Source organism: Rhyacophila brunnea, unplaced genomic scaffold (assembly GCF_057557595.1).
Source record: "Rhyacophila brunnea isolate RB1 unplaced genomic scaffold, BYU_Rbru_1.0 scaffold_2, whole genome shotgun sequence".
NCBI lineage: Eukaryota > Metazoa > Arthropoda > Insecta > Trichoptera > Rhyacophilidae > Rhyacophila > Rhyacophila brunnea.
Window position 1 is genome coordinate 47,746,967 of NW_028232859.1, and position 25,527 is coordinate 47,772,493.

A 25,527-nucleotide genomic window follows, 5' to 3' on the forward strand; every position below is an offset into this window, starting at 1 on the left:
AGTAAAAAAAAAACTATAATTGGTTGATAAGTGGGTGGTCCTAGCAACTAAATTATTAATATACACGTGCGTTACTATAGAAATCAAAATGAAATGTCAAAATGACATTTCAGTATTCTATAAGTACTTGTTTGTTTATTTACTTCAAATCAAGTACAAGTTTGAGCATATTGAGCATAATAATTCAACAGAAAATTTAAAAACGTTGTATATAAAAATTCCTTTTTACTTTGTAATTATACTATCTATTGAACGTTTTCAAATAATATTTTTAGTATGTAATAATTATTAGTATAATAATTATACTACTATTTAGGAATAAACTATCAAAGTAAATGAATGGTAGCAAAATAATTGTTCTCTTAATAAGCTATATAATTTGTAAACGCCTCATATTATATTATAATAAACTTATTGATTTTTTTTATGCCATGTCCGATCCTAATAATAATATGATCATATGGAATATATATAATTTGAAAACATCCCATGCATATACACACTTGAAAAAATCATGTTGTAGAAAAAAATACGACAACTGACGGGACTTGAACCTGTATTTGCTGGATTTGCGCCATTATATTTTTTCAATTAAACTTCGGGCATCTTAGTTAATTACGAAAATTTTAACTACTAGTTGTTACATGAAATTCTTATCGAATTGCGTTATAATGTTGGCTGTCGGTTTTAGTATATTAAATTAGAGTAGGTATAATTTATTTCCTTAATTACTAATTCCATTATTTAATTTACTTAGATTTGTTAATATTTTTTCAAATTATGTATATTATACAATATATAGAACGTTACATTCTGAAATCTTGTCTTATTAGTTGAATGAAAAAAATAATTTATTAAGATAATAATAATATGAGCCTCCATCAGTTTGTATTAACTGTTTTTTTTTTACGAAAAATTGATGTTAGCCACTTGTACAATAAATTAGATTAACACAAATTGATAAACAATATGCGTATTTACTAGACCTAGTATATAGACTTGGAATCCACGACATTATAAGCTAACGCGTAAGCCACTCGGCCATCGTGGGCGTATGAATATAGTCACGAAATAATCTTACTCAAACTTGCCCGTCCTGCGTTGTTACTTTATACGGGTTAATACATATTTTATAATTTTGTTACTATGCAGTTATTCCACAATTTCTAGAAACATTTACAAAACAAAATTCAAATAATTCTGAAGAGGTATTTTTCAATGTAAGTATATAAATTGTTTACAAAATCGGCACTTAATTTTATAATATTATACCATATCGTGAAACTAGCACGACAAAGCATAAGACGGAACGGAATTCAATATAACATTGTTGGGCCTCGTTACCAATTTCATGCAAACTCTAGGAAGTCTTGCAGAAGTTACTTGCACTACCGTTTCCACTGGCGATTAAATTCTTGCAATATTGACAGCAATAATGTACTGCAAGAAACTTCTACAAGACCGCCTATAGTTCTCTTGCATGTGAAATAATTATCGCTGCAAGCAATTCTAAAACTAGTCATATTACGTGCGAAGTCTATCAAAAGTTGTCGCAAATATTATATTTACACTTGGGTATACGAAGCATTAAAAAACTGTCGCGATCACACTTGGAGTACTTTATTCACTTGCGATTTACTGTCTGATATGTCGGACAATTCCCGTAGAAGTTTTCTTGCAATGGGAAATGAGGTCTAAAATGCGAATTTACTGATTTAGATATAGTACATACCTAACTAATAATTAACAAAACTACATAATTTCCATTTTACTAGAGAAACAAAAAATGCAATGCTCAGAATCAAAATTGTGTTTTGAGTATTCCAGGAAAACTTTCCAATACCGTGGTTTTAAATGGTCAATTAACTATTTATAGTGTGCATAACTTCTTTTACTTCTATTAAAAGTATTATCTAAGGCCTATACCACAATCGAGACAATATTTAGTCAGACTTGTCTTTGTCGTAAAAAAATATGACAAAACAGGCTGACTAATACATACCGTAGACTAAGTCAAATCAGTCCAAATTATTAAGACTACGATAGATTTCTTGGTTAGTATTAAAATGGATATCAACGAGGCTGCTGTTTCTGAGCTTTCTAGCGTTACGTACAAATATAGTAAAAGACTAATAAATTAAAAAAACTAAAAACTTATTATCTACGAAAATTTGTTGGATATTTTCGAATGTTTGTATTTAATAAAATTGATTGGACCTTACATTGTTTATAAAGACATAAATCTACGCCAGCCTATACCTGTTACTTCTACCCATTTGTACTATTTTAAATTGATGTCTGAATGTTTTTTTCCAATTTATTGTAAAGAATTGCACGCTTTTCTATCTAATCGATTTATTGTTCTGTTTGATCCTCTTCCATAAGCATTATTCAGCAAATAGAGAAACATAAAATACGTCTTTTCTCTGCGGATGCTCAAATGATTTTGGCAGCAAGAAGGCAAAGCGTTAGACTGTTTTCTTTCAGTCTGAATGTTCGTATGCATTACAAAAGGAAACATACAGCTAGTAGTCAGACTTATCTAAGAGCACTTTGCTTGGTCTCTAGCTAGATCATTAATTTTGTCTAACTGACGTCTCGTCGTCAGTCTGCGCATCTTCAATTATTGCCCTCATGGTCCGGACTAGATATATAGACTATCTTAACTACAGTCTTGACTAAGGATTACAATACCGGTATCTCAGTATTTTTCGATACCAAAATACCGGTTTTAAAAATTGGACAATACCGATATATTCTTTATGGAAAGTGGAAACAAAATGTATTAATTAACATACAAGGTTTAACATGAATGGACGATTTTACATCTCTTGAGTGTAGTATTTTTATTGTTTATAAATGATTTCTTATTGGGTTTTGACGATTTATTATACACTTGTCGAGTGTATTATTATTAAAAAAGATCAAACACTTCAACTATTAATTGACAATTTATTTATTATATTTTTTATTGTGACCCTTGACTTGAAAGGTAGGTAATGGAGTTTTTAATTACTTTATTGTTATGATTGGTTATATAAGTTAGAGTTAATAGTATTCGTTTTTCAGTGTTTATTTGCCTTTTGGTGAGTGTACACAGTGCCTTAAGATGCCGAAAGGCAAATCCCGGGTCCCAAAAAACGACTCAAATGGAATAATACAAAACTAAAATCCAATAGAATTTAAAATCAAATCCCATCAAGTATCTTCGGTCGATAATATTAATATATTAAAGTAGTTTTTTAAATCTATATGTATTGGTTGATACTTCTGTTTTTTTTCATAATATATTCCACGAATACCGGTATTAAAAGGAAATACAGAAATACCGGTATTGGAATTTTAATTCGGTATTTCAATTCCTATTCTTGACAGTAAAGTAGACTGTACTTAGTACTCTAGTAGTCTAGGCCTACGCTAATGTTAACCTTGCATACAATAAAAGATGAGTAGTCTTTGGACACGAATACTTCATATAAGAGCAACTCGTATTATGATATTATTATATAATTCAATAAATATGTTCTCGATATAACTTTTAGTAAACTTTCTTGAAATTAAATTACTGTTTGTAAATCTGCTTTGACATTTTTGTATAAAATTGTTTTACTATTGTAATAAATTAAATAGGCATCGCGTTTTAATTATTATCTATTTATTCATTTTATTCTGTGGCTTAGAATTTATTTCGTATTTGAATAATTAAATGGTTTGAAAACTTTTGTGGCTGTGTGAGATCATTGCCACTACGAAATTATTTTGCGGCCTAGAAACAATTTTTGCTCAATTTAATAATTAAAATACCAGTGATCATTTTGGTTTAAAATCGTCTCGCTGGAAAATATTAATAAATAATATACTTAGAGAAAGTGTTACCTAAAATGTGACAGAAAACCAAAGACTATTTATTTATAAATTACACTGCTTTTTTGATTTTTATTAATACTGGTAGAATATTTATATATTTATTTATTTAGGTAAAGTAACAGATTCAATAATAATTACAAAAAATAAGTAGGTAGGTCATGGCCCCCACATCCTGAAGCGGGCCCCCAGGCAAGAGTATCTGGCGGGCCCCCATACATATCGCTATGGTTAAAGGCAGTGTGATATTCTACACTAGTGTTCCCTATATGGTAGTCGCATATGGAGTGGCATGGTTCAAGGTAAAATTAAGGGCGTTCCGTGAATTTTTTGCGATTTTTATTGTTTTTAAATACACCCATTTCAATTATTAAGTTGTCGGCATTCTATTATGAAGAACTGATCACGACCTCTTTTTATGATAGTCAAGTAACATGCGACCCTTCAAAATATTTTACAAATATACATTTTTATTAGTCTAGAAACACACTAAAAATACCTAAAATAAGTTTTTACACGTGAATTGTCATTTAATTATATCAATCAATTATTTATAATTTACAAAACACATGATACGCACAAAATTGTTTATATGAAAATCAATCTTGCTAATTATTAAAACTGCTTAATTGACAATTTACAAACAAGCCATGCATTGCAAAATAAACCTAGTAAGCAAGATATCACAATATGCAAATAGTGACAACTGCATTTTCTATTGTATCGAATCTGTATAAAACACTCAATTACATGACATCAATATGTCAGTCAGTTATCAAAGATTTAACCGTAAGGTTATCGTTCCACTTCGCCCGATCGACTTCGCAATTTCTCATAACGCACACATGTGCTTTAATTCTGCTAAATTATAATCTGTAAACTTACCTGTAATAATTAAATTGATATTAATTTGGAAGGAGATAATAAAACCAGGGTTCATTTCATTCACGCATCAATCTTCTTATTATTGGAGTCAACCTACCCTCCGGTTCCTTATTCCATCTCACTTCCGATAAATATTATATCATATTGAAAACATCACATAAACAAATATTTGAAAATGTTAATATTCTTGAAGTACAATAGCACCGCAAGCGACTTTTTTACTATTGCAGAAAATTTGTGATGTGTGTTTATCTCACTTAACTAGTCGACCTGCCACGCCGGGCCCTCCCTAAGCCCGGGCCCCCAGGCTAGCGCCCGTTCAGCTCCCTCTTGTGGGGGCCATGAAGTAGGTATAATGCGAATAAAAAATAAACGAATATATTGCAATGGTCCCAAAAAAAGGGTAAACACAAAAAGCTAATAAATTTTAAATACAGCTGTAAAGAGTATTTTGAAGAGTTATTGAAAATGATTAAAAAGAAAAATATCAAAAATGCTGATGAAAAATAAAAAGTATATAATATGAAGAAGACAATCGATATAAAACAAGAAACATACAATAATAAAAGCAGTAGTCATACAATTAGTCGTAAATTTTGTAACAACTTAATTTGAAAGAGGCAGGAGAACAAAACAGATCCACTCGATGACTGTGATTCATAATTCTGCGACGGTGAGCTACGGGACAATATTATTAATCTAGATTGGTTTTATATGTATGAATGTATAAAAATGAAAAGACGAATATTGACTCTGGGTAAATTATACATTATGATAAAGAGTAATTATTTTATTATGGGCAATCTGAATGATTTTTACAACGTTTTTATTAGCTCGTATTCTTGTTTGTCCAGTACAAATCTTGCAATCCATTTTTAACTAACCCGACTAGCTAGACATTTGAAACTTTTAGAATATTTATCAAAACACGATGCCAATGCTTTCTTTTAATACTTTTAGCTATCTTTAAGCAGAATTGAATTCATTTTCAGTTAATTCTGTTTTGTATGGAAAGTTATTTCAGAAAAATCCATAAAAAGTAAAAGACTATTACTAGTTGCTAAGAGGGTGATCCTAGCAACTAAATTATTCATGTATACGTGCGTTACTATGGAAATTAAAATGACATTTCAGTATTCTATATTTGTTTGTTTGTTTGTTTTTTATTTACTTCATATCAAGTACAAGTTTGAGCATATTGAGCATAATAGTTCAACAGAAAATTAAAAATATTGTATATAAAAAGTTCTTTTTATCTTGTAATTATAAATTAATTTATATCTGAGGTATTTTCAAATTATATACTATATTCAATATAAAAATGTTATATTCTCAAATATTGTGAATTATTCATTGAGTAATTCACAATATTTATTCAGTTGGTTTATTCATTATGTTTTATGAACGAGAATCAGATATATAATATTTTGTTATAAAAATTACATTCATTACAAAATACAAAACTATATTACCTATTTTTTATATCACTCTAAAAGCATAGGTTTTTTTCTTTTTATCTTGTAATTATTAATTAATTTATATCTGAAGTATTTTCAAATTATATACTATATTCAATATAAAAATGTTATATTCTCAAATATTGTGAATTATTCATTGAGTAATTCACAATATTTATTCAGTTGGTTTATTCATTATGTTTTATGAACGAGAATCAGATATATAATATTTTGTTATAAAAATTACATTCATTACAAAATACAAAACTATATTACCTATTTTTTATATCACTCTAAAAGCATAGGTTTTTTTCTTTTTATCTTGTAATTATTAATTAATTTATATCTGAAGTATTTTCAAATTATATACTATATTCAATATAAAAATGTTACATTCTCAAATATTGTGAATTATTCAATGAGTAATTCACAATATTCATTCAGTTGGTTTATTCATAATTTTTTATGAACGAGTATCAGATGTATAATATTTTGTTGTAAAAATTACATTCATTACAAAATACAAAACTATATTACCTATTTTTTATATCACTCTAAAAGCATAGGTTTTTTTTACGACGCACTACAAAATTATTCTCGTATGGCCTGTAATCCGGCGAGGCATAAAAGGGACTATTTACTATTACGTGTGCTCCGGAGCGGAAAAAATAAAGAGTTTTTTCTTTTTCCCACAGGTGAAATTTACTTTCGAGTCGCCCGCGCAGGGAAACCGCAACTACATCCCCGTGAGTGACCTCTACGGGCGCAATTTCACGGACCCCAACGGGGAATTCCAGCTCGAACTGACTATGGGGAATCTCAGGACCGTTTACGCCGCCGAGTTTAGAGTGCCGCCCGCCTTATTTGGAATCCACCATACTGCAGGTAATTGAAATAGATATATTGGCAAAACCTCAGAGACGCGCGTAGAGGAAAAATCTTATTATCCACAGGTTATTATTTTTTTATGAAAATCTAAAAAATATTAATTAATATTTTTTGGGTATTTGAAAATTAAAATTGACTGAATATTAAACAGTATTTCTTTGGAAGGAGTGCTTATATAAAATACAGCATCATATAATTATTAAAATGATTGAAATCTACATGATCGAAAAAAAAAAATTTCCATTTATTTTTATAATTTTAAGGAAATTACAGTATCAATTTTGTCTACATTTTCGATAAAAATAATCACCTGTCTATCAAACAAAATAAATTAAAATTTTTGATCATTTTATGAAATAAAAAAAAATATTTTCGCTGAGATATTTTTTGTAGGCATTCATTATTGGTGAGTTGTAATATTTTACATAATAATAAATTTGTTTGGTAATAATTAATATTTAAAAAATCTCATTGACGAGTGAATAAGTAATTAACTTCAGTATATTATGTCCCGCCCACGATGGCCGAGCGGCATAAGCGTCGGCCTATAATGTCGTGGCTCATATTCGAACATTGATCTGGCAAATACACATAATGCTTTTTAATTTGTATTTGAGTCTGAGTATGAACCTAATAGGTTGAGCAAGTGACTAAAATCCATTTCTGGTAAAAACAAAAATCTGTTAATACAAACCTTCACTCTGTGGAGGCCCATAATTATGATCTTATTGGATCGGATATGATATAATATATATAATTGGATTCATTGATAGAATGACATTATATTTTAAATATGAAAAACTATAGTCATTAAAATAATCGACATAATTTAATACTGACAAATACCGGTGTCTTATTTTCAAATGGTCGATTACGTGTAAATTTTACGCAAAACAAGCTTTCTTATCGGAAAAAGATGACCGTATACCATACGGTCTCCAATTTTATCGGATTAAATATGAACATTAATTCAATTTTCATAACTGGTTTCGGCAAAATTCATGAATTCACGAATGAAAACCTAATCTAACCTAACAAATAATCCAGTATATCGGCTTCCTATAAAATGTAAACCGACTTTAATTTTTTGTCAGTACTATACGACCCAAAGAGGTTGGACGATTTTTAATATACGGCCATATATTTACGATGCAACATTTCACGGTGAATTGAGATACGGCAAACTGCATACGTAAGTTTTCCGGACACGCAACCGGACATAGTCAACTGACAAATGTTCTGACTTACAGACTTAGAATGTTAATAATTATTAGATCACGTGAAATAAATATTTTTTGTTTTATTTTAATATAATCATTGTATTTCTAACAAGAATTTATGGCTAACTGTGTGTAGTCGTAATATTAATAATAAAAAAAACAGAAAAAAAATCTGTGCTAAAATAAAACAGAGATTCCTAATCGCTTCCGGCACACTTATTGGGAACCTCTAACCTTTTTTGTTTGATGGAAGAACTATTTTATAAAATCTCAGATAAGTTCAAACTATATATACCAATATATTAAAGTATAGAGGCGTAAACAACAAAACATACAATGACGCATCTAGGAAATTTGCTACCCTAAATTGTCTGTGTATTTATTATATCTGTGGCTGTCATCGGATTCCTGTAACCCATCTCAATTATAATATTATTTATTTAATATTCATCTTTTACGCACAATCAGGCAGCACCCATATATAATATGATTTCGTAATATTATGAGATAGCGGATCTGCAATTTCATAACATTACGAATTAATATTATTTCATAATAATTTCAACATATTACTCCATTGTGCGCTGGTCAATAAATAGTGGGTCAGTATAGATTAGGCATCTCACTCGATTACAAGTTTCCGTTAAAGACACATCGCACCGAATTACCGTTATATTTATTATATTGCATTGATTGTACCCTTTTAGTTATTTGAAACAGTAAATAAATTCTCGCCTCCTCCATCATCACGAACAACCACTACCGTCTTTCTTCTGCAATACCTATCCTCTGCCGAATCAGAATACTACGTCATATCTATTATATTTTGAATAAAGGAACTCTTTATAATAAACCATTTCTTTTATTCAATGAATAATTCACAAGATTTTGAGAATGCAACATTCCATATATTGAACATAGGTACATAACTTTGGGAGTTGAACAAGGAGTTGAACCCGTATAACCATTGATGTCGCGCAAATCTGTGCATTAACCAATTATGATACGAGCTTCCTATCTAATTACGACAATTTAAACTAATAGGTCATACATGAAATGCTTATCAAATTGCTCGAACTCTTCGACTCTACGAAACTCGAACTCGTTATGGTTTATTCACGTTATAAGCAAAATTTGAAAAATTGTCATATTCACACAATCTACTATTTCAAATGATTTTTTTAGGAGTAAGTACCTAAGTACCAATTTATTATGAATTTATTTTAGATACTTCGGATATGGATATGTTAATTTTAAAAAAGTCTTAAGTTTTACTTGTTTTCGCAAGTTAATACAGTTTGTAAAACACTGACTGAGTATCACTGGTCTACTGTGATAGATAGATATTATAGGTTAAAATATAAGTATTATAATTTTCGTCATATCGTCACCGTCCGATATTATGGAAAAATGAAGTTTTTTCGAAAAAATTAAACAAAAAAACATTAAATCATACCAAAACCTCGGTACTCTAGAGTTAAGACTAGTTAGTATGCTGTCTATCTATCGACAAATTTTAAAAACTCGTAGGTCTCGTGGTTTAAAACATAGAATTAAATGTATCCGGAAATTTGTACGTAAGCAGTTCGCCGCAGGACACTTATTTGTGCGCCGCAGTACGTGAAACATGAGTTCGTGTAACATTTAATCAAATGACGAGTTCTTCGTTGAATATTTCACCGTGGAATACATTTGTACGTATGCTACAACATGTGGAGATGTTTTTACTAGGTTAGGTTAGGTTAGGTTAGGGTTAATCTAATTGGAACAGTACTGTTAGCAAACTATCGCCGCATTTTGTAAGATACGTGCAAATGTATTCCACGGTGAAATGTTCAACGAAGAACTCGTCATTTGATGAAATGTTATACGAACTCATGTTTCACGTACTGCAGCGCACGAATAAGTATCCCACGATGAACTGCATACGTACAACTTACATGTAACCAGAATTAAAACCTCATATTTCACAACCAGTGTTAGCAGATTCATCTATAAGAGAGGTGTTTAAAATATTGTTTTATTTACGTTTTTGTCTTCACCTCAACATTACTCTCAAACAGACTTACGAGGTTTTAATAGTATGATGACGATATGTAGCAATAGTATCTAAATAAAGCTTACGTAGACGCTAAGAAAATTATTAATCCTGCCAAAGCATCCGAATCGATACGAAGAGCTTAGCCCTCAAAATTAGTTACAAACTAGTCTGATGTAGGCACATAAATCTTTATAATATCAAACATCAGCGATAACTTATAACGTGTCGAGAACCCAAAGTTTCAATGAAGAATGTTTTTGATCAAAAGATCGGTTCAAACTCAATTAATAATGGTAGAAGTTTGCATATGATAGACGGTAGTCAGTGTTGTCCTCTTCTAGATTAGAACATGTTATTTAAATTAGTAATCCCATACGATTAGTTCATTCGTTAAAGCTTGTTTCGCGAGCGTTGTGGGTAATATTGTCGTATAGTTGTTTAACTTAGGCCCTAAACGTCAAAAGTTCTAAACCCAAAGAACTAAAAGTAAGTGACAATTTTGCAACTTTATACGTGAGCAATTTTTTTAAACATTTTGTAACAACATTTAATTATTTCTACATTTCACTAACTTTACTATCTTTTTGTATTCTACCAATATTCTGGGAACAATGGTAACGTATTGGGAATTAATTATTGAGTTTATTAAATTTGTGGATTTTTTATATTTAAGAAATAATATTATATAAAAAAGTAGGTATCATGTAAGAATATTATTGAATATTAATTGTTCAACTAATAACTTTTAAAAACTGATGTCATAGAAATATATCATTTATTAGTTAAGGGGGGACATGCTCGTCGAAGGTCAAAATTGAGTTTTTATTGTATATTCAAACCATGATCCTGGACACTCCTTAAACGTTGTAGATGATCTATTTATATAATTTTGAAGCCTTATTATCCTTTATAGTTATTTTAAACATTTGATGACTGCATAAAGTATTTTTGTTACATAAAATAGTATTCTTTTAAACCTCTCGCTCTAATGTTTTAGAATATAGTCATATTTCGGTACATAACTGTGCAGTGGTGTTAGGATTTTTTACATTTATTAATTTTTAAACGCATTTATAAAACCATTAGCATAATTTATTACGAGATAATTTTTGTAAAATATTCACGATAAAAAATTATATTGATAATCTCTGTGATCCCAAATTTGACAAGAATTAGGCATTTTATTATTCAAAAAATCGGCAAGATTAACACATTTCAAGACAATTCTAAAGATATTTATTATAAGCTATGTCTTTGACCATTCAAGTGTGATAAACATCTTATGAATAATGATTGCTTTATAATAATTATTGACCTAAGAATAAGGTAGTGTTTTTTTGAAATACGCCATTTCTTTTGTCATTCCCCAGTGGTTAAGCTACAACATACGGCCGTAGCCATAAATTGACAAACTATAATTGAAGTAGGGAGTAAAATGATATTGACGCGCGTGTTTGAACATGTACCGTTTAAAAAAAAATAAAAAAAAATTCGGTTAGGTACATGTTCAAACACGCGCGTTAACATCATTTTACTCCCTACTTTAATTATAGTTTGTCATTTTATGGCTACGGCCGTATGTTGTAGCTTAACCACTAGGGAATGACAAAAGAAATGACGTATTTCAAAAAAACACTACCTTATTCTTAGGTCAATAATTATTATAAAGCAATCATTATTTATAAGATTTTTATCACACTTGAATGGTCAAAGACATAGCTTATAATAAGTATCTTTAGATTCATCTTCAAATGTGTTAATCTTGCCGATTTTTTGAATAATAAAATGCCTAATTCTTGTCAAATTTGGGATCACAGAGATTATCAAAATAATTTTTTATCGTGAATATTTTACAAAAATTATCTCGTAATAAATTATACTAATGGTTTTATAAATGCGTTTAAAAATTAATAAATGTAAAAAATCTTAACACCACTGCACAGTTCTGTACCGAAATATGACTATATTCTAAAACATTAGAGCGAGAGGTTTAAAAGAATACTATTTTATGTAACAAAAATACTTCATGCAGTCATCAAATGTTTAAAATAACTATAAAGGATAATAAGGCTTCAAAATTATATAAATAGATCATCTACAACGTTTAAGGAGTGTCCAGTATCATGGTTTGAAAATACAATAAAAACTCAATTTTGACCTTCGACGAGCATGTCCCCCCTTAACTACAATAATTCCCAATATGTTACCATTGTTCCCAGAATGTAAATTTTACACCTGTTGAGTGTAATATTTTTATTGTTTATAATTATTAATGATCTATTATCGGGGTTTAAGGCTTATCGAGTAAAGATAATTAATTATTATAAGTAAATAATATAAGTTAGGGGTTTTTTACAAACACTTCAACTGTTCATAAATTGTTTGTTATATTTTTTTTAATGTGATCCTTGACTTAATAATAATATGTAGGTGATTAAATTTTTTCTACTTTATTGTATTGATTTGTTATATAAGTTAGACTTAATACTTAATAGTATTCATTGTCAGTGTGTATTTGCATTTTGGTGAGTGTACACAGTGCCTGAAGATGCCGAAAGCGAAGCCTGGATCGCATAAAACGGCTCAAATAGAATAGTACAAAACTTAAATTCATTAGAATTTAAATTCAAATTCCATCGAGTGCCTTCGGTCGATAGTATTAATAATATAGTGTTCTTTATCAATTTTATGTATGCAGCCAAAGGCAATACATTTATCTGTATTTTTAAGATAAATATTCACGTAAAACATCGGTAAATGCGTACATAGATTATTGAAGTAAAGCAAAATATTATAAAGTATGTTAGCCGCCATTTTGATTTTGGGGCTGCCAATACAGAAGAGAATAATGAACTTGTTACCAATACAACCACTATAATTCGAATCGAAAATCGAATTGAATTTATAATTCCAAATACAAAAAGCATATTAGACTCCTTCTATACAGAATTCAAATTATTTGGCACTTACCTAATATTTATTTTTATATCGTTAAAACTTTTTCTTCAATAAGAATAAAGAACACCTTCTTAACTTTTGGGAGCATCTTTGGAGGAAAATGCTCTCAACGACCGCTGTTTGCTCTTTTAACTAAGCGGTGTTCAATCATGTATACGTATACCTCTAATATTAATAGACCAACCTGCCAGGTTACCTAAGATCCAATTAAAAGTTAGACACAACGATCGTCGTTATTAATGTCTTGTTGGGAACTCTTTGCGAGCTCTATTTTTTTCAAATAACAGTTTGATCGGAAGTTTATTGTCTAAGCTCTTATTTCATTTTATTATTTATTGAATAAAGACGTATATTTTTTTAACATGAATAGTTAAATAGATAATAGTTATCTTTACAATTGGTAAACAGTATAAATGTAATAACACGACTAACGGTATTATAATCACAATACTTATCAAGCGTAGTTCAATGCGACGCTCCTTTCACGTTATACGGTTTTGACCATACGGCGATATTCGTTTAGTGGCGCAAAGAAGAGCATAGCCCTTTTCACATTACACGGCGACGGTTAAAAACCAAAACGGCGCCGTATAGCAGCCGTTCATTTTCATTGTATTCATGGCGCCCGGACGGCCACCGATGACTCAGCGGTGTACGTGACCTAATACACACATTAGACGGGTTTAAATCGTACAAACAGCACAATACTCAACCACAAATTGAGCTTGTGATGGAAAAAAATCGTATAAATAGAGCGTAAACTTGTTGCCGATTCGGATTTTTATTATTCGATTTTTTTCTGTATGGTTAAAACCGTCTAGTTCTAGTGTGAAATAACGTATCCGGAAATTTGTTCGTAAACAGTTCACCGCATGGTACTTATTCGTGCGCCGCAGTACGTGAAACATGATGTCGTGTAACGTTTAATCAAATGACGAGTTCTTCGTTGAACATTTCACCGTGGAGTATATTTATACGTATGCTACAATATATGGCAAATTTTATGAGATGTCTTTAATAGGTTATGTTAGGTTAGGGTATATGCAAACTATTGCCGCATTTTGTAAGATACGTACAAATGTATTTCACGGTGAAATGTTCAACGAAGAACTCGTCATTTGATAAAATGTTATACGAACTCATGTTTCACGTACTGCGGCACACGAATAAGTGTCCCACGATGAACTGCATACGTACAACTTACATGTAACCATAGTATTAGGCTTCTTTTGCTATCGGTTAGGGGTAAAGTAAATATATATTTCAAAGGTAAAGTGGAAATGATAATTATTATTAACTTAATTCTGCGTTGGATCTTTCCAGCTCAGAATGCGTATAATATGTGGATTCAAATACTGCGACATGCAAAAATCACATTTTTTTCAATTCGTGTTTGTTCCAAGCAGTGACGTCCCTAGGCAAAGTGCCGCCCGTTGGAAGACTTACTTAGACTTAGACTAGAATAGCATACCCTTTCATTTTGTATGAAAATCCATATCCGGAAATTCGTACGTAAACAGTTCACCGCAGGACACTTATTCGTGCGCCACAGTACGTGAAACATGAGTTCGTGTAACATTTAATCAAATGACGAGTTCTTCATTGAACATTTCACCGTGTAGTATATTTGTACATATGCTACAACACGTGGAGATGTCTTTACTAGGTTAGGTTAGGTTGAGTTAGGGTTAATCTAATTGGAACAGTACTATTTGCAAACTATCGCCGCATTTTGTAAGATACGTACAAATGTATTCCACGGTGAAATGTTCAACGAAAAACACGTCATTTGATAAAATGTTATACGAACTCATGTTTCACGAACTGCGGCGCACGAATAAGTGTCCCACGATGAACTGCATACGTACAACTTATATGTAACCGTGAAATAATGTGAAGACTCTGACTTTTCATCAGCGGAATCAATTTTTGCTGAAATTATTATATTCACCAAGAAACGGTGTGTTCAATTAACTTCCGTTTCATCAATTTAAGCACAATCACATAATAAACACACGATTCTGTATATATTTTTTTATTCTTTCCGCGTTAAAAACCAACATGTGGTTTTCCATACTATGTAGCACTACTTTTATTACTTGGAGTTATGTTACATGAAATTTCAATGTTTTTCAAGCATCCATTAGCACAGGTAGCATTTATATTTGTTATTTTTATGGTCTTCAGAATTTTTTTATTGTCTTGAAAGAACATCACATTTACTTACTACTCGTTTTATCATTAAAAATAGCAAATACGATAAATCCTATTCATGTGTAATGTTGAGTATGCCCATTCGCCCACGACATCTGAGCGTCTTACCTGTCGGTTTATAATATCGTGGGTCTCAGGTTCGAATCTTAGGTCTGAAAAATATACATATTAGCTTGGATATATACTATAATTTTTAATATTACATCTACGTGCTCATCTCTCCCATAAGTCAAGTCATGTAAATTAAATCAAAAGCATATTTGGGTGCATGGTGACCCCAGCCTTGGGTAACTGCTCCTGAGACACTCTCAGTTTTAAAAAATGATACTTCACAGCAAATATAGGGTCCCGTGATACGTCCGATTAAAACCGGATGTGGTTTGATGGTCCCATTAACCTCAATGTGCTTGTAGTCACAGTATAGACCCCATAGGTTAAGCAAGTGGCTAACATCCATTTATCGTAAATACAAAAATTTATTAATACAAACCTCCACTCCGTAGAGGTCCATAATATGATTCTATTAGGATCGGACATGGTCAAAAGAAATAAAAAGAAGAAAGTATTGAGTATATAATTTATATATTATTTTAATATTGTATGTAATATTAAGTCTTTTAATTTAAAATCCACAATAAGCTACATTACAGTGAATAAAAAAGCTTTCAAGATCTTCCCACATATTTTTCAGTGATAAATTTTCAGGAAAACTACCTGCCTACATAATATAAGTATTCTGAGAACTTGTTAATATAAATAATTACGTAAAAGTGGGTCTAATTAAAACCCTTTTCCAGTAGATCTTGTAAGGAGTAAAGGATTTTTTCGAGAAGATAATAATTAGTCAAAAAGTAATTAGCAGATGCGAAGTTTAGTTAACCTCCGACCTTCGGGTGAGGCAGGCGCTCATGATGAAAGGTTAATCGCAGTTTTTATCACGCGCGATACTCGTTTCGCGTCATCTAGTCAAGATAACGGCATTAATACTACACTGTCGTCGCACCTTTCGTGTCTTAATTGTCACACTCGTCAGGTAAATACCCTAATTCGCGCAACATCACGCAAAACTTTTTAATCTGCTTATCGGATCAGTATTACCACCGTCTCTTTTAACACATATTCTATACAATTTAGTTTGGTACTCGTCAAGTCTATACATATATATGTATATAATACATATTTATATAGCTTTTTAACGCTTTATTGCATTTTGTCATGGCGTCGGATGAAAATATTCTTAAATCGTGTAAAGATGACTAAAAAACTTTCGTAAGTACTTAAAAAGGAAAATATTTCAATGAATATACTATTATTAGTAGTAATATAACAATAAACATAACATTAAATGGACGCATGTTGGATTTTTATGACAAATTATATTTCGTTCGGCACGCGTCATTTGCACAATCCGCGCATCGCCTAGCAACAATCATTTTAGACCATGCCTCAGCTGAACTATAGCCTTAATATCCAATGACAAAACAGTTATGTCATAATGCATAGTATTAGTTATTTAAGTAAGCCATGTATTTTTCCGACTTAAGGCTCGATGACATTAAGCGATTTTACTATAGCTACTAACCGGCGAATTTACTATCTGATAGTAAACTCACCAAGTGTTATCATGTTCGCTCGCTTACTCGCTGGCGTGTGGGCTTGTTAGCTAGTAAACTAGCCGTGTGTGATCATAGTTGATAGTGAACTAGCTGCGAATACCCAAAAAAGTTTAGCAAATTAGAGAAACAACACATGGTTTCAACTCGCTAGCTATTTGGCTACTGAGCGAGTGGAAAGATTTGTGTGTCACCGCTGTCATCACTATCGCACTAGCTAACTCGCCCGCTTTTAAACTCTCCGGCTAGTAGCTAGTAAACTCGCTCAATGTCATCGAGGCTTTATACGCAGTGGAAATTAGAACTCTGAAATTCTTGATAGTATGCCCCTGGTAACTATCATATAAATCAGTAAAGAGCATCAGTGCAATTTTTTTTTTTTTTAGTATTTTTAATGAGTTTGTCGTTTTGCGAATGTCTTCAATTAATAATTTAATTAATTAATTAACATTTTTAAATTTTCTGTTGAATCATATAAACTTGACTTGACTAGCTTAAACGATCAAAAAAAAATTGTACTTGATAGAAATAATACTGAAATGTCATATTGATTTCCATAGTAACGCACGTATATATTAATAATTTAGTTGCTAGGACTCACTAAGCAACCAATAATAGTTTTACTTTTTTCGGATTTCTTCCGAAATAACTTTTCATACAAAACAGAATTAACTGAAAATGAAATCAATTCTACTTAAAGAACGTTCGCTTAACACGCTATATTTTTCTAATTGTGAGAAGATTTCGTATAAATATTCTAATTCTTCCTGAGAATATCTTCTGTGTATTTTAATTTAAAAACAAAACAACATTTATATACAATGCCTTCAAAGCAAAATGAAATTATTTTTTCCTAAGATAAAAGCAAGCTGGCGATTTTAATTTATTATATAATTTATTGCGTCTAAATAGCACACAAAAATAAATTACAATATCCAGGGACTATTTACAATTATTAGCCATTAAAGCTAAATTGAATATACCTACCATACAAATTATGTAACACTCTAAAATGAAAATATAGTTGCCATTGAATTTTCATATATGTATTTGTTTTTTCAGTGAAACTTTTATTCTGGATATTTTAAACACAATTTAATATTTAACAAAACGTTTCATTTATTACAATATTTGTTCATGAGTTGATTATATTGTGGCATAAATAAACAAAAACAATCTGTCATGATTTCATTTTTATTTTACTTTTATTCTGTATATTTAAAATACTTCTGAAACGTTTTATTTATTACAATATTCGAATTTTGTATGACTTGTGTCAGCATAAAATAAATAAAAGAGATAATAATATTTTAAAATGATATCTATAGCAGCTAGTCTAAGTTTTACAGTCAAGTTAACCCAGCTGTTTAACCCTGTGTGAAATTTTAATATTCCTATTTATTTTTAGTTCTCCCTTGTGAATAACGATAATTAAAGCCGTGAAATGTGCATGGCTGCAGCACAAATTAAAACACATTTCTAAAGCCAACAAACTCGACTCGAATAAGCAGCTAGTGAACTTTCATTAAAATTATAATTAGTGTATTTTTCTCTATAGGATTTTTTATGAAATCGAGATGTAAAAACCATCTTGGAAAGTTTTACACTTTTAATGGTGAATTAACATTCTTACTTTTACGATTGAGTTCAATAGTTTACATGAGCTGATTTAAAAGTTCTTTTAAAAAAAGAATGATTTGCACAATACAAAATTAATAATTGAGGCTCCAAATAAACAGTTGCAAATTTAAATCGTTGTAAATTTCATACATGTCATGGCCCCAACATCCTGAAGCGGGTCCCCTATTTATAACTAAGGTTGAAGGCAGTGTGACGCTCGACAGTAGTATTTAATTTTAAAATGTTAATATCCTTGAAGTAAAATACCAAGACGGGCGACTTTTTTTACTATCATAACAAATTTGTGATGTGTGTTTAGCTTACTTATCTAGTCAACCCGTCACGCCAGACCCCTCTGAGCCTAGGCCTCCGTGATAGAGCCCTGTTAGTCCCCCTTGTGAGGGACATGGCTATATGTTCCTAAACGTTTTATAATTAATTTTAGTCATAGAATCAATTTTTATCTTGTATAACATAACGAAAGCCTTCAAGGAACGTCGGAGTGTTGTGTGAATGTCAAAAATTAAGAATATGGAATATTTTTGCGAGATAAACCTATATCATCTTTAGACTTTGTAGGAAAACGTATATGTTATAATTATACTTTATATTTTCTCACCTTATGATAATAATAATAATAATATATAAACATGTCATAATATATAATGTCAAGACCAAGGCAAATACGATACGCAATATGTATAAATTTCAAGAGCAATTTCAGAACGATTGGTGTATGGGCAACTTCCGGCTATACAAAACAAAATTTTTCACTCTATTGCAAGCATTACCAATTGTTATAATTATGTATAATAAAAAACCTTGCTTTGTTTTGAAAATTTACTGTGGTTACTTAAATACGTAGTATCGCTTTGATTCATTTAAATAATTATGGTTTTTATACTTGCAACACAAGAATTTCTTAAATCTTTCTGCGGTTCTGACAACTAAATCTCACAGTACAAGCATACTTTCTACACTGAACAAATCTGCAATGAGAAAGCACAGCTAATATAATTATTAAAATCTTTAAAATCTACCTACATTAGCTACTTCTTCTATACTATTATACATTTTCATTCATTTTTTCTGAAATATTATAATTTTTAAATTTCTACATGCATTCAAAACATATTGCATGATAAGAAAATGTTATTTGTAACAAATATATGTAATAGTTTTACATTTTGTTATTTCTTTAGGGCACCACCGACCGGCAACAGCGGTAGCAGGGACGCACGCCGGAAAACACAATGGGAGCGCCGCAGGCGTCAAGCTTGAGACAACATATTTCACATTCGGAGGCTTCGACTGGAATCTTGCCTTGTTTCCTAACGGCAAAGACATGAGTAAGTACCTATGTCATTTGTATTTAGCAATTTAATTTCGAAATGTCTTGATTAACATCAAAGCGCGCATGCAGCAATTAAAATTCCATATACAGGTAAATCATTAAATGTACCTCATATAAGTTGGGTAATTAGCTTTAGTTAAAATAAGTAAATAACGCTTCGATCTAATAAAGGTACTGCGGTCCAAGGCATCGAACTGATTCTAAAAATGCATCGTCTAAAAACCACTATAAATACCAGTCGTCAAATATATGACTATATTCTCAATGATCACTATCTCTATAAATTCAATGATAGAAAGTGCCAACTCTAATGTATTAGTATTGTGAATTACTATTCATTTTTCATGCTAATTTCGTTTCAATTAATTTTAACAGTTTCTATGAATGCGTACGTTAAAATTACATGCGATATTGCATCCATAGATAATATTTTGAACAGAACCCAACCTCCAGACCATAGATAATAGACAACATTCTTATAGAAAATACATAGTACAAACAAAAAACACGCGATTTTAACATGAGTCAAAAATGTGTAGGCATGTAGAATATGTTAAAAATAACATTCATTGAGTCATGCGGGTGTCGATGTAGGGCGGTGCGCGTGAGGTGACCTCATTGTTGTACTGGTGATTTTAGCAGATTTTGCTAACTGCTAACTGACAATGTTTGTTTGAAGGTCAAAATATGCTATGGGATGGGAGCATCAGTTTGATAATATTTTAAACACCAAGAAAAACGACATTATACAGTTTTTTCCCGTAGCGGCAGCTTACTGTGACAGCATATTGTGATAGTACGCGACGTGCATTATAATGTAATCACAGCAGTAGGTTCATTCGAGCGGAGCAAGCTGCATGGTATATTCGGACCCCATTACTTACACATAGTCGTATTACCGATTTACAGATATAATAACAAGCTATAATCTTTCTACGAGAACCCCGCACATCGTATATCTGAGCCGTATACACCGGATGCACGATTTTTGCATGGAAAATAATCTGTCATTTGGAAAACTGGAAAGCAAACGAAGACCCATTAGTCAATGTCGTACAAAATGGAAGCATAGTTTCGAGTTGGATTTAAATATCGTGAGTATCCTAAATTAGGGGAAAGCAATTTTAGATCGATCTGGATGGAGGCAGATACAGCAAGGTCCAGATCCACATATTATGATGAATGCAATTATAAATGGCCCAACCATTAAATAATAATAGTATTTCAAAGTTATCGCAAGATAGTCCATACAATGAATACTTATAATATTATCATTTCATGTTATAATATTACAAAATTCTTAAGCGTTAAAAATAATTGAATCGCTGTATTGCTTGATCCGCTTTAACATGAAGTAATAACGTTTTGTACAGCATACAAATGTCACTTTACAAAACAAGATAAGAAGACTTGAGCAGCAATTTCGCAAAGCTTTATTACGCCATACGAGAATATTGCGATCATGACGATGTTTGCAGAGACGATATCAAAGTTTGCTGATAGATAAGCAAGGTATATGGTTGGCGGTTGATCGATACAGCATCCCGCGTCTACCCACGTGCCGCGGTCTATGTATTGCAAATCATCTCTCAAGAGAAGATAACTATTCACGGTTTGGTTTCACATAAGTGCTCGACAAATGTGGTATGCAGATGATACGGCCCGCATTATGTGACGTAAGGGTAATTATGTGTTCGGCTGTGTCGCTTTTACGGATATTGCTTTTTAGGTAAGATACTTCTAACGAAATATTACAACGCTACTAAACGTTTACGCATTTAACCAATTAAAAGTTAATATAATAATATTGATCTTACCAACTCTACAGTATTTAAATTGATTATGATGACAGTTTAATGTAAACCGTAAACCCATTTCTGAAATCAAAAATAGTAACAAATCCAGCTATTTATTTAAAACATGAGATGATAAGTAGCATATTGTATGTTATTTGATTTTTAAACCATTAAGAACTAATACATTGATCTATTATTTTCAATAAATTAACTTTGTGACTCTCCCCCTCCATAAACAGGTAGTGAAAAGTTAGTGAGTTAGTTAAATACAAAGTTAATTAGTAATTGAATTAATGGATGGTGCTTTTATGTTTTTTTTAATACTGAAGTACAGTTTACTAACGTAAATATTAAAATAAGTATAAAATATATTTGAAATATTTTCATTTACATTTTTTACAACTTATATAAAAAATATGACTTCCATACCATTTTATATCGGATAATTAAAACTGTACTAGACCTATTATTCAGAGCGTTGGAGCGAAGCTCGGGACAGGAGCACGGAGCAGTAGAGCAATAGGGTTTTACTTGGAGCAGAAGCGGAGCCGGAGCACCAAAAATTTGTAGTGTTTTTTTATTATTATTCAATTTTCGTCCTAAAATCCAACGAAAATATTATATTTGACATGAAAACGAATTCAAGCGGCATGTCAAGTCGTATCCAATATGCTCACTACCCAAGCGAGTGTTGAGAGGATATTTTCAGAAAGAGGTAGGTATATATAGATAATGAAAGACGATTTGCTGTCGGAATTTTGTTTAATTTAATTAATAATGAAAATGATGAATAATAAACCTTGTTTTAAAACTAGTTATTTTTTTATTTACCTTATACCTTGATTTGAGTTTTACCACTCTTTTTTCTACAGTCGACAGCGTAGAGCATATTATGTCATGTCATAATTTTGTTTATTTATAAGTTATTATTGCAGTATCCAAAAGTAACCTGTACACCTGTAACACCTTTTTTCTGATATTAAACTCTTTTATATTTTGGGCCTTTAGAGTTCTAGGCTATACTTTAACATTAAATAATATGACAACATTTGTATACAATTTAAACTAAGAAGAAAAATACATTACATTTATATTCAACGAATAGTTCATAACATTCTTTATTGAATATATATAATTAAACACCCGAGAAACATACTTACTAGAAAAAATCTTTGAAAAAAAAACACGTCGGCTAGGAATCAATTATCGTAACTTGATTCAATCCAAAATAACTGATTGCCATTATTAACGCAATTTTTAACGTTTAATTTATATGTACTACAAGTTGATTTCGTTATAATTAGGTAAGACTCAGGTTGCTCCATTATTGGTAAAGCAAATAAGCCGGAATCCAATGAATGTGGTTTATATGTGAATTTTTTTAATAGGTATGTTTCCGAAGAAAAATGTGTTAATCTTGCCGATTTTTTGAATAATAAAATGCCTAATTCTTGTCAAATTTGGGATCACAGAGATTATCAATATAATTTTTTATCGTAAATATTTTACAAAAATTATCTCGTAATAAATTATACTAATGGTATTATAAATGCGTTTAAAAATTAATAAATGTAAAAAATCTTAACACCACTGCACAGTTATGTACCGAAATATGACTATATTCTAAAACATTAGAGCGAGAGGTTTAAAAGAATACTATTTTATGTAACAAAAATACTTTATGCAGTCATCAAATGTTTAAAATAACTATAAAGGATAATAAGGCTTCGAGCACGTGGGCCGTTAAGAAAGCATATTACAGATGGTGTTGGCTAGTTTTTTTTATAATTCATTGAGCCCTGGATAAACCAAACCATAATAAATAAAAAATATTCTTAATATCCAAAATTATGTATGATAGAAAGGCATAATTTTAGATATTTTATACATATGTGAATAGTTTTTAACTATCATTTATTATGGCTTGGTTACGCAGGCTTTAATTGAATTTTAAAAACTAACAAATACTGTCTTATTATTGTAGCCACTGTACTATTATAGTGAACCAATTTTTACTCTTAACATAAAATGACCAAAAAACAGTTATCAGGTTATGCCCAACAACACCGTAATATTGAGTGTCTTGACTTTTTTCAACTTGTGCCAACAAATGCCTATCAATAATTTTCTCAACTAAAGCGTCCACTTTATGGATACATAAACAATTTTTCCCATTGGGATTTTTTTCGTGTTGCCCGGTAAAGTTTGGACGAAGCAGACCATGAATTATTCAACACTAAACACCAAACTCATGTTGTTAAATTTTTTCCCTTTCTCGCATTTTGACATTTAACGATTGTGAGCACAAACTTGATAGAAGGAACAGCAGAATAATAATTACTGTACAAGGAATGACAGAAGCTCCAAAACGTGTGACATTTAGAAAATATGATTGGTGTTAATTTCATGTTGCCTAACATTTTGACGTATTTTCATAATGTAATTATTACAATCGACCAAAAACATGACGTGTAAGTTATTTAAATATAATTAATTTAGATTATCCAAGGGTATTAATAATTTTGTTTTATTTACTATTATTTTATCCTGGAAATATGGATAGTTGGAAAACAATACTAATGCAGATACCTTTTCACATTTTTTTTATTAAATAATTTAATAAACTTATAAAAAAACACAAAAGGTACCTATTTCTAAAATAACAATATTAAGTTATCATTTATTGAATTACTACATACTCCAAAACTATAGTATTTTGACGATGTGCATATTAAACTTTGTATACGTATTTATTTCTAATAAACTAAGACGACAATTTAGATATGCTGTTGATTAGTTTTATAAAATCAATTAAACCCTTCCCAAACCAAACCATAATAGTTTTGGTATACTTTGAGCGATATGATAAAATTGCGCAAACTTTTTTATTCATACTTATTAGTTTTCGTTGGATTAAGAATACATATTACCATGGCTCCTACAAGGGTTCTAGCGTAGGGGTCTGGGCTCGGGGGTGCCCAACGTGACGGTTCGACCAGATAAGTGAGATAAACACACATCACAAATTTGCACTAGTATTGTTTTTTTTTTTGCACATTTATTTGCACGAAGTAGTGGTTGTACGATGCAACGTTTAATTATTATTTGTCGATATTCGATAACTCCATAACTCAAGTGAATTTATTCAAAACACAAAAAATCACAATATTACACTGAATATCCTTAATTTTAAACCATTTGGAAAACGCTACTATAGAGCGTTACACTGCCTTTAACCTTAGTGATAGGTAGAGGGCCCGCCAACGATCCTAGTCTGGGGGCCCGCTTCAGGATGTGGGGGCCATGCATGAAGTTTGTATTAACAGATTTTGTTTTTTTACAAGAAATGGATGTCAGCCACTCGCTCAACCTATTAGGTCCATACCCTGACTCACACACAAATTGAAAAACAATATGTGTACTTGCCAGACCCAGGATTCGAACCTGGGACCCACGGCGTGATAGTCCAGCCATGCATATTACACAGTTTAATATAGGTTCATTTTTTAAACTCATTAATCCCCTGCCTTAAATAAACTATAACAGATAAAAATATTATTCTATCTATAAAATATCCAAAGTTATGTATAATTTAGATAATTTTCAGATAGACGAGT

At 30.9% G+C, this 25,527-nt stretch overlaps 1 protein-coding gene across 1 annotated transcript in view; it reads left to right on the forward strand.

Moving 5' to 3' along the window:
- LOC147072435 (uncharacterized) overlaps positions 1-25,527 on the forward strand; it is a 107,038-nt gene that overhangs the window by 30,162 nt on the left and 51,349 nt on the right. The window contains exons 3-4 of the mRNA XM_085947318.1: positions 6,902-7,091; positions 19,963-20,109. Coding sequence (XP_085803444.1) covers positions 6,902-7,091; positions 19,963-20,109 — 337 coding nt within the window. The remainder of the gene's footprint in view (positions 1-6,901; positions 7,092-19,962; positions 20,110-25,527) is intronic.